This window comes from Nematolebias whitei, chromosome 6 (genome assembly GCF_014905685.2).
Source record: "Nematolebias whitei isolate Nwh7 chromosome 6, NemWhi1, whole genome shotgun sequence".
In the NCBI taxonomy this organism is placed as follows: Eukaryota; Metazoa; Chordata; class Actinopteri; order Cyprinodontiformes; family Rivulidae; genus Nematolebias; species Nematolebias whitei.
In genome coordinates this window covers 37,797,521-37,809,195 of record NC_056503.1, presented here as the reverse complement: position 1 = coordinate 37,809,195, position 11,675 = coordinate 37,797,521, and the positions used below count along the sequence as shown (strand labels likewise).

The 11,675-nt window shown below is 38.8% G+C and overlaps 1 protein-coding gene across 1 annotated transcript in view; it reads left to right on the top strand.

Moving 5' to 3' along the window:
- pitpnm3 (PITPNM family member 3) overlaps positions 1-11,675 on the top strand; it is a 189,052-nt gene that overhangs the window by 60,764 nt on the left and 116,613 nt on the right. The window contains exon 3 of the mRNA XM_037677586.1: positions 10,729-10,836. Coding sequence (XP_037533514.1) covers positions 10,729-10,836 — 108 coding nt within the window. The remainder of the gene's footprint in view (positions 1-10,728; positions 10,837-11,675) is intronic.

Genomic DNA, 11,675 nt, shown 5'->3' with positions numbered 1-11,675 from the left:
CATGAAACAGATCATTAGCAACATGAAACAGATCATTAGCAACATGAAACAAATCAGCAGCATAATGTGATTTTTCACAGTGATTATCCTGGTTAGCGATTCATGAGTCTAACAGCCTCAGGGTAGAAGCTGTTCCTCAGTTTAGTGGTTCTACACTTGATGCTCCTCAACCCCCTGCCTGAGGAGAGCAGGGCAAAACAGTGTGTGTGCTGGGAGAGTAGGGTCCTTCATGATGCAGGTGACCCTCTTCCTGCACCTAGAGGTGTAGATGTCTGTGATGGTGGGGAAATTGACTCCAACAGACTTCTGTGCAGCCTTCACCACTCTCTGCAAAGCTTTTCTTTCTGCAGCTGTACAGCCTCCATGCCAAACTTTGAGGCTGGAGCACAGGATGCTCTCCACTGCACACCTTTAGAAGGAGGTGAGGACTGAGCTTCCCAGACCAGCTCACCTCAGCCACCTGAGGAAGTAGAGTCTCTGATGAGCTTTCTTGATCAGGCTGGTAGTGTTGTTGCCCCAGCTGAGGTTGTCATTCAGGTGTACACCCAAGTACTTGTAGCTGGAGACCACTTCTACTGTGTGTCCACCACTAAATGTCCCTGGGCAAGATACTGTGATGTGATTTGTTAAATTTTTTTGTTTCATTGCCTCTGATGCGTGTCCCATCAGTGTATGAACGTGATAAAGCACTGATTATTCTTTGTACAGATATAGTAAAGTTATGTATGAATGGGTAAATGAGGGCATAGATTGTAGTGTAAAGTGCTTTGAGTATCTTGATAAGATAGAAAGGCGATATATACTGTAAGTGCAGTCCATTTACCATGTACTATATGTGTGTGTGTGTGTGTGTGTGTGTGGGTGTGCGTGTTTGTGTTATAATGAATGTTTTTTTAATCGCATATTTTACTATTAGTGAGCTATGCATGTGATGCTACAGTATCTGTCAAACAACCCATTTATCTGACTCATTCAGTCGGACATTTTACAGGATAACCCCCAAGGCAACATTTAAGTGCATCAATCAGTTTTCAACTGGCTTAATAATAAGCCAATCAGTAGTAGCATGCTGTCCGCTGCAGCAGATACAGTGATGTATAAAATCTGAAGCTGATCTTTTATTCAGTTGGCAGACAGGAGTTTAGACGCTAACTCATCATTTACCAATCGGAGCTTCTATTCATCTTATTGACTCGTGACATTAACTCTCTGTGGACTGACAGGCTGAGGGACGTGTCTAAATCTTTTTATCCCTTGGTGCTTTCAGCTTTGGGCAAAGCTCACACTTAGTTGTTTTTTTTTTTTTTTTGGTTACATTGATTATCTTATTTTCCAGAAGCAGAACTCTTTTTTACTGTCTGACCTGTTAGAATATTTTCCTTGTGCCAACCTTAGTCTCAATGTTAGTTTCATTGTTGTACATTTCGGGACCTCAGAGGAGCTTTTGTAGTTTTACTCTTCAGATCTGACTCAGCTGCATTTTAAGTACTTGGCATAAAACCTATGTTTTGCATTCTCCTCTTGCCCAAACACATCCTTTCAGACATCCCGCAGCGCTTAGTTTGTATCAAATTTGCGTTTCTTTCTGGCTCTTTGGTGTGTTTGTCTGACTCTGCAGGAGTGTGTGCCTGCTTTATTACTTTGTACATCCAGCTCCGTATCTTGATGATCGGTGGGAGAGGAGAAGGCACCAAAGGGGGAGTGTGATGGAGCAGACACTGAGAGACAAACTGTGACCAGTGCAGCATCCACTGTGTGATCCAAATGGACAGGCTGTGCAGACTTGCATCAAAGGCTGTCAGAGCTGCCAGTCAGGAACGTGTGAGAGAGGAGAGACATCTGGCAGGTAGAGGGGAGTCTTCCTGCGTGACTCTCCCCGACTTCAGCTGCTTTGATGCCATGCTTTGACAAGTAGACAGGCATTTCGGTATGGACCACACAGCACACGTGGCCTGCTTTCTGACTTTTGGTAGATATTTTCTAATGCAGCAGCAGAGAACTCTGCTTTGACAACCTTTCTGTAAAAGATTTTTGTTTGCACTTCTGTTTGTTAGTTTTCAACAGACTTAAACTTATCGATTTATTAACCTCAACCTCAAAATATAAGTAAAAAGTTAGGTTTGAAAAATATAATTTACTCTACTAACATTACTTTTTTTTTGTGATGAATAGCTTACATAAAGAAGTAGTTCAACAAAGTTGTCAGGTCCTCTGGACGGTTTCTTTTTTGTTGAAATGTTTCATCACCAACACCTTCATCCAAAAGTCTTTTGGACTGGTTAGCCCACTATGTGAGCGTGCCACTTATGGGACTGAGTTTGTTGTGGCTCCTTGGACTAATGAAGTCTTTTGGCTGAAAGACGAAACATTTCAACAACAAAAAACAAAAAAAACGTCCAAAGGACCTGACAATTTTGTTGGATTTTTTTAAGCCTGGATTACTGAGCTGGAACTTGGATGTAGAGAAGTAGTTGTTTAAACTTGCCACTCTGTTTTATGCTAAATTAAAAATAAGTTGATTTAATTGCCCAATTAAAGCTCTGTGCTGGCACATTAGCATTTTGTAGAATATTTAAACCATTTTCCAGGAGCTTCAGAAAGTATTAACTTTTTTGTCAAAAGAAATTCTTAAAATGATAGTTCTGTTTCTTTAAACTGGGATTCTGTGACATAATTATGAATAATGCATATCTTACATGTTGTAGATTGTTCTTTGAATGACTTGAAATGGGAGAACTAAAAGGCTAATTCAGAAAACACCCCCAGTCCAGGACTTAAGATGCCTTCTGGCCACGTGGGTGTGACTTCTGAATGAACTGAGGCAACAAGGGTGGTCGAGGCCAACCCGCCCTGATGTACCTTTGTGCCAGTGCCGCAACTCTGTGATGTTATGAAATGATTACATCTGGTCTGTGCAACCACTTGTTTGCATGTTTAAACAACAACAAACAGATTTATTACCAAAGGAGGATCAATGATGACACCCAGAAACTTCACATTTTAGTTTAAAATTACTTGACCACAAAGAGGATTACTAAACTGAGTTAATAGTCATGTTAAAAAAATTATTCAAGGAGGTGTCTGTCACAAATTTAATGCATCGTGCTCCACATTAACCCAGCTGAGTTCTGCTCCATGCTTCCTTTGGTTCTGCTTTATTTCTGAGACCTCATGTCTGTGCAGGACATGGTCAGAGGGAGCATAACTGGTCTATGTGGCCATTTCACTGAACTGGTTTATTGAAGAATCTATAGTTTAATTTTGACCTGGTTGGTGAACTATGATCTAGACCCATCAGGGCCCAGACTAAAGTGAGTTGCTGTTAAAAAAAACTCTAATCTCAAAAAATGTCATAACGGAATGTGAACAATATTTTGTGACCATTCCCATAAATTTTTATTACGTGATTTCATTGGATTCAATGGTTATTTCAAAGTGTAAATAGTGATAGGCCTTTCATGGAAATCTGAAGTACTTTTATAATAAGAGGAGTTCAGTGTCTCTGCAAGAAGTTTCCAGTTCCGTGAGACGCTTTGGGCATCTTGCACTCCTCTCTGCAGATGGAATATAACCGACGAGAAGGTCAGGGAAAGTAAATGCCACACTTTTGTGTTTGCATGTTAAGATTGAATTTTAGAGAGAAATTAGAATTCATTATCCTGTCATGAACCATCACTTTTTACTGCTTGTTTTGCAGCTGTTTTTTTTAAAGAACAGAGTAAAATATAACTTATGCTGAAGCCTGACTGACCCTTCTCCAGGGTTTTAACACAAAGGTGAAAATCCAAAACAAGCCAACTGTTTTTCCATTTTTTCCTGTTCTGTTATTTGAGGTAAAAGCAAAAGGTTGCACACTCAAAATGTTTGTGTCAGATGTTCATTACAGGCTACAAGTACTGGAGTGCCTTTCAGTTCAGAAAGGGCTGATTGTGTTGAATCCTCCAGCCTGGCTGTCCTATCATTGTCACTTATTTGAGGCTAGATTCGTTTTTTTTTAATTATCAATAGGCAGTTTGAATGTTTATTTTTGGTGTGGTGAAAAATCACTTTCTCTGTGGTTTAATCATCTGAGGCCTGACCCATATATTTTTCTTCATGGCTTAATACGTTTACCAAATTGTACTGTATATTTGATTACAGTGTTTAAAAAGTCAGGTTTTAGAAGCCCACAGCCTTGTTTAGTACCAGCCTGCCTAATAGCACTCTGAATAAACATGAAATTGCCATTAGTAGTGCAAAATGGTCTGCATAAAGGCTGTAATGCATGAAAAGTTGTCTTTTTTCCAGTACGCGTATCTTCTATAAGTCCTCTGCTCTCACATTCAGCACTTTAATGGGATAATACTGAACACAATACAGTGCTTTACAACAAATGTTAAGAGTATGGATTTTCTATTTACTGTCTTCAACAAAAGCCAACACACTAGAGAGTAAATTAGTTTTTTAGCACTCATGGTTAAATATTTAGAAGTTTGAATTGCAGTAGAGACTGAGCAGCCACTTATCAACCTGAGGCTTTCACTGGGAAGACACTGCAGATATGTGCACTTCATTTAACCACCTAGTCTACAGCCTTGGAGAAAATTAAATTTGTTATTATTTATCACAATTGTGTTGTTAACTTTAAAAGGTAGCAGTCTACTTACAAAATAATAATAGAAAGACCTGAAGAGGAGGCTGGACGCTTGTCTGCTGCGGTCATGCCCTTAAGCACAAACCAGGTTTTCTGCAACAAGCTCCCTGGTGTCCTTTTCTATTGTGGACCACTTGAAACACCTCTTGAGTGAGGAAAAGTGTAACCTGCACTGGGATTATAGAATCTCCTGTTTGTTGTGCTGTTCTTGTTACACTCATAGAGCAATTACTGTGAAACAGAGAAAAACACCATTTACCAAAAACATATCTTTTTCTTTTGCTTTAGTGTTTGATTTTTATTTTCCAGTCAATTGTTGTTTTTTTTTTCTTATTTAGTCTGTTCAAAAATAGTTTTTTTTTAAAGTTACACAGCTATTTAATGACAGTTCCTTCAGATGACTATCTCATTTTCAGTCTAGTTCAGTTAAATACTTTCGTCTTAGATTAATTGACATAAAGTGTTACTCTGCTGACAGCGGACAATGTCTGACAGTGTGTGAGACAAGTGGGGATGATAGATCTATGATAAACTGATGAGTTGTACGAGGATGCACATGTGAATTTAACAATAAAAAAGCAAGGATAGACATTTATACGTAGAGGAAAAATGAGAAACAACGAATAGAGATAGACTTTGCCAATGTCACTTTTATTTTTTAATATTAATCTTTTTAAAAAGATTGAAATTATTTGTTACTAATTTTTAATGTAGGTTTGAGTCAACTGAACAATATAAAATGTGTTTTAAGTATTTGTGTTTACTATGATCACCAAGAATACTTGTAGAAGATTCATCATTATTATGTGTGCAATATATACAGTAAGTAATAAAATTTATTTTACTTTTTTTTAAAAAGCTCTTTTGTTATTTTAGGTTTATATAATGTTAATTTACATTTGTAACTAAAGGAACCATTAATAAATTACATGTGATAAGACTACCAAATTAACAGAGATGTGCTTCACTGATTTTTATGACAGAAACAACATTATGTGGTTAGTGCTGTTGCCTCTCAGCAAGAAGGTTGCAGGTTTGCCTCCCAGTTTTCTTTGTGGAGTTTGCATGTTCTTCCCATGCATGAGTGGGGTTTCTCTGGGTACTCTGGTTTCTTCCCACAGACCAAAAACATGCATGTTAGGTTTACTGGTAACACTAAATTGTCCCTAGGTGAGAAATGACTGCTGGATGTAGGCACCAACTCCCTGCAACCTGGGAAAGGAAGCAGGTAAAGAAAATGGATGGACTGATCATTTATGACTGTTGTTGTTTATCTACATTCTTGTTGTCTGTATGAGGACCGGGATCAGTGTATTTATATCCTTTATCACATTTTCATCATCATTGGAGTGCGAACAGAGGATGCAGACAGAGTGAGATGCAGGAGGATGACTTGCTGTGGCGATCCCTGAAGAGGGAAAAAACCAAAAGAGGAAGAAGAATATAATTTATCACATCTGCAAACTTGTTCTTGGAATTCTTTAAACATTTCAATATATCTGCCAGGAAAAAAAGCTTTTAGCAGTTGTACACTTTTCTTCTTTTTATTTTTTACCAATTATGGAGTTAACAGGGTCCCTGCAGTACATAATCAAAACAGTGACATCATTTGCTTTGTGTGTTTACTCTGTTACTTTGTTCAAAACACACATGGGATATTTCTGTGGAAGCTGGTGAGTTAAAAAGACACGGTCGATACAGAAACAGAAAACATAAACTCACACAGATTGACTGTGAGATACAAGTCTAATATGAAACATGTTTTAGGAAACATTGGCATAAATATAGTATGAATATTAAAGTTCATGCTCAATATTCCAAGTAAAAATCCAACAATCTTCAGTCAGGTCATCTGGACAGTTTCTTTTTTTGCTGAGAGTTTTCGTCCTTCATCCAAAGGACTTCATCAGTCCAAGGAGCCACATACAAATTGAGTCCCACAAGCAACACACCCCCATAGTGGAAAAAAATCAATTTGCTGGTGATAAGATGGTTTCTGGGTATAATGGTGGTTTCTAATAGTATAAATAGTAAAAAGCATTTCTTTTGCATAAAAAGGCTCAATGCTTGCTGCTCTTTAAATATAAAAGATTATATTCTGGGATTTTTTTGTCACATTTATGAGATTATAAGTACAATACAGTAGTTACATTTATTTGTAACCGTTGGCACAAAGTAGAGATAAAAATATGTTTTAGTGAAGTGTTGTTTGAAGAACAACTTGTCTCTGAAGACCAAGGAGCTGGTTATAAACTTGAGATGATGCAAGACAGAAGGCTGCATTCCAGTTTTCATCTGTAAAGACAAAGTAGAGAGAGAGAGAGTGTGCAGGTTCAGATTCCTGGGAGTGCATGTCTCGGAGAACCTAACTGCACAACACTCTGCTCAAAGCTAAGAGGGCACAGAGAAGGAGCCAAACTGCCAAAAAGAGATGGTGGCAACATTTTACCTCTGCTCCGTTGAGAGCTTTGTCATAAACTGCACCTCTATGTGGTACCTTAGCTGCACTGCTGCTGACAGGAAAGCACTCCAGCATGTCATCTTCAGTGTGCAAAAGATTATCAGGACTCAGCTTGAGGCACTGGAGGAGATCTACACTGTGCCTGCATCTGTAAGCACCCCCCCCCCCCCCCACACCCCAATGCCACCACCTCTTTGAGCTGCTGCAATCAGGAAGACATTACTAAGTTTTCTGCAGACAAGCCACCAAGTTGAGATCAAACTGCAGCAGCTCTAAACCAGACCAGCTTATTTACTGCATAACATAACTATATTCTTGCTGCAAAGTAAATTATCAGTATGCACAGTACATATTGATTATACTATGTTCTCTCTTTTGCTCTCGACAAAGATGGTCGCTTTTATCCCTCTCTCCCTCCCTCCTGCTTTTTTGCGCTCTTGTCCTGTCAACCTCCTCAGAGCCTCTCTTTACACATCTCCCGAATCAAAAATTATTATGGATTTGGTCAGCTGGTCTCAACGCAATTTTTTCTACTGCACGACGGAGTGCTGGAGAGCCCTCATGCCCTGAATGGATGCATGCAGCTTGGTATGTCATGAATTCCTGAGTGCAGTGGAAGTTGATGTGCCTGTCTGTGCTGTCCATGCAGGATGTAGAAGATGTGCACATTATTGGATTTATGATAACAGGGTTTCTGCTTTTTGGAATCAGCGAGTACCTAGGATATCGACAAATTAGGAAGACATCGGCAGCAGTTTTGGCCATGGTAAAGCTGCCAGCCTTATGTGAAGCCCTATGTTGAACTCTCAGACTCAAATGCTTAACAAACTCAATCACAAGCTGGATGCAACTTCTGAGAATCGTAGGCCCCTTGCAGCTCCTGGAACTCCCCGGCATGAAGGATTTGACCTTGGAGAAAGACAACGAGCACAGCCTGGGTAGAATGTCCACAAATCTGACTGTTTGGATTGGCCATTGAGTGTCCCAGCAGAACTGAAGGCAGGCAGAAAACAGTCTAGTGGCCCAAAACAATTGATGTTTATCTGAATTCCCCCCACCCCCCCACCCACCACCCTCCTCACTGGCCTTGAACAGACCAACTTATCTTACATTGCTCCTGGATGTAGAGGAAAGGGTCCTCAGATCGTTGAATTTTCATTAGTAATTTTATTCTGAAGGGGCACCACTTGCTTTCCGGTTCTTAAGCAAGAAAATTATTAAATCAGACTCAAGTTTTGTGCTCTAGTAAGTTCTTTTCGTATTAAATTCAAATGTCATATATAATAAAAACGCTTTGAGTCAAAGTACAATTTTGTGAGATTTATTATCGATTTTGATGATTATAAGTGGTCAAACAAAAGTAAGTAAAGCTGGAGCTTGAATAATGGCTTTAATTTGACAACACAAGATGAGGTTAGGTAATTATCTTCTAAGTTTAATATGGTGAATTATGAGGTTTAAAAGCAGAGTAAATTATCATCTATAAAGTTAACTAAATGAAGTAGGAAGATGTAATCTGTCAATTTAGGAAAACTTAATTCTAGTTAATAATGATGATTTTTTTAGACTGGACAACTTCTTATCTTGGGCATCAGACACCAGCAGAGAGAAGGAGCAGTTTTTCCTACCGATTGGAGGTTATAATTCAATTGCTGAGGGTTACCAGGACTCTCGAGGTGAGTTAAAGTGCCGATGGTGGTATATCCCTCGACAATGGACATCAGCTGAAAATTAGAGTGCTCGTTATCTGGCTCTCGATGGGTCAGTTGAGAAGCTCCCGGAGGGCTGCGTTTTCTCCTTCTGGTGACAATGATCTTCTGGCATAAGTTTTCGATTGTTTGACCTTTCTTCTTCAAAAGCTTCTCCCAGACTGCTCTAAGCCAAACGTCAGAATAACTTTCTTTGACTTAGAGGGTGTTACAATATTGATGGTCGAGCCATTCACAACATAAGGGTGGACCTTTGTTTCAAGTTACTGTTAGAACTTTAATAACCTTAATTAAAAAAATAAATGGCTAATTTACTCTGCTTTGGTAAATTCTCAATATAACAGGATAATCAAAACTTCTAAGCAGTTTTTACTCACCCATAAACATTTTCATTAGAACTTGTGCAAACACAGCTGAAACCTCTGATTACCAGTGTTACATCAAAACATTCAATTATGTTCAGGAGAACTCAGAAATTTAAATTGTTCAGAAAAATGATTTCTACCATGGGATGGCAAAATAGTCCTTGAGAACAATGGGGTCTTTCTCACACTCGGACTGCAGGATGAATCCTCCCTTTTCTGAAGAGATACACATACGCTTCAGATGTTATATTTCAAAGGTCAGATGGAAAGATTTTCATACAAAGGGTCTTTCAGCAGTGCTGAAATCATAATAACAGGTGTGCAATTAATTACAACAACAGATTTTTGTTATTCATTTTTTTTTGTAACATGGTTCCTTACTGTCCAGCTTTGGAAATAAGAGTCAGTCTTACTTTCAAAGTATCAAAAGAAATAAAAGTTGATGGTAGAAAAACCTTGATGTGTCCCTACATGAATGATACATAAACTACAAGATCTGACCCCCCACCCCCCATGACATAAGTAGCCTTATCAGAACCATAATGCTGATAGACACTGTAACATCTTATCAGAACTTTGGAACTTTCTGGAGTCTCCATGGACAACTCACTGCCTTTGTTTGACCTCCATGCATAAACGTATTTTGATGTCATTGTATGTTGCTGTTTATGTTGCGAGGTCTTTTTTTGCATCTCTTACACTGTGCCCCGGCCTGGACATGGTGTGAGACATGTTTTTTTTGGCTTACTCCACCCTCGTGTTTTCTTTTTCTCATCTGCCTGTATGTTGTACATAACAGGTCTCTCTTGTAAATGAGTCTTTAAAGCTCAATGGGAAATACCCTGTATAGATAAAGGTCTAATAATAACTATGTAAATTTTATATCCAAATATCTACACAGCCATGCACACTTCTTTTTACACTGATCCTTATCGTGTATTGTTTGATCCTGTTTTCCACTGCACAACTGAATCATCACCTTTTCTTGCAGTTTTCATTTGCATGCTCTTAGATTGTTGCTTTAAATTTTTGTTTATTTTATTTCTTTATTACTTCATCTATTTGAGCTGTAAACTTGTACAACAGTGTGGATAGGAAAGACTCTAGCCAATTCTATTTTAATATCCTGACATATTAAATGTGCTGCATGCTGCCACATCTTCGTATTTGCTCTGTCATTACCCGCCATGTGGCATTTTATGGCTTTGTTTACTTGCCACGTGTTGAGCTGTGTATGCAGTTGGCATAAACAGTGAGGCAACAGCATGATGGGCCAAATTTAAATTAAACCACACCCAACTTATCTGAATCAGAAACAAAGGGATCTGTGTTTGGTGTGCAACTTGTTCTTCAAAAAAAGATTAAACACTTGAGAAGAAATATTATCTCGTAAAGTATGGATATTTTTTATATTTTATTTCAAGCCTCAAAACAGAAATAAAAACAAGATTTATGTTCTAGTTTATATGCATGAGGTGGAATGAGATTTTGTTTTTTGCATCAGTTTGTTACTCAGATTTTTTTAATGTGTACTTTGTGTGTTTGTGCGTGTCCCAGCAGATGTTATGGAGGGGAAGAGTGCCATTCTGTTGGGCATGAGTCAATGGAACTCAAATGACCTGGTGGAGCAGATCGAAACTCTGGGGCATATGGAGAACCAGTCTCATGGTACAGTCTGTGCACACACACACATTCAGACATATTCACACTCACACACACCTAAACACAGCAAGGTTTGCAATTGTCTTGATGTCAGATCTATAGTTATGGTTCATATTGTATGGAATGATGGTGAATGTTATCTACTGAGGGATGACAGTGGTGGCCTGGTTGTAAATGGAGTGTTGCTCCTATTTAAAGCTACATTAATTCATTTTTGACTACAAAAGACCAGAAACAATAAAAGACGAGATGATTTCATCTTATGATGCTGTAATGTGTTGATGGAAATATTTCCAGCTTTTAAACTGCATCTGGATTTATAATAACACTGGAAAGAAACATCATAAAACGTTGTAGAACATTTTAAAAAGTGTAAATTAAAACCTATTAAAAAGAAACACATTTATTGGGTTTGGAAGTTGTAAATTAAAAACTTATTTGTGATTTAAATAAAACATTTTTTTTATCAGAGATTTTATGAGGGGTCATTCAACAGTAAGCTTTGATTCCAGTGGTGGACACAGTTCCATAATCAGCTAAAAGCTATTAGTGGAACAAAGCTTAGCGGATTAGTGTTTTCGCTAGCTTTGAAAAACTTTAGTAGAATTATCCATCCAGCCATCCATTTTCTTCTGCTTATCTGGGGTCGGGTCGCGGGGGTAGCAGCCTAAGTAGGGAGGCCCAGACTTCCCTCTCCCCAGCCATTTGGGCCAGCTCTTCCGGGGGAATCCCGAGGTTTTCCCAGGCCAGCCGAGAAACATAGTCCCTCCAGCGTGTCCTGGATCTTCCTCTGGACCTCCTTCCGGTGGGACGTGTCCAGAACACCTCACCAGGGAGGTGTCCAG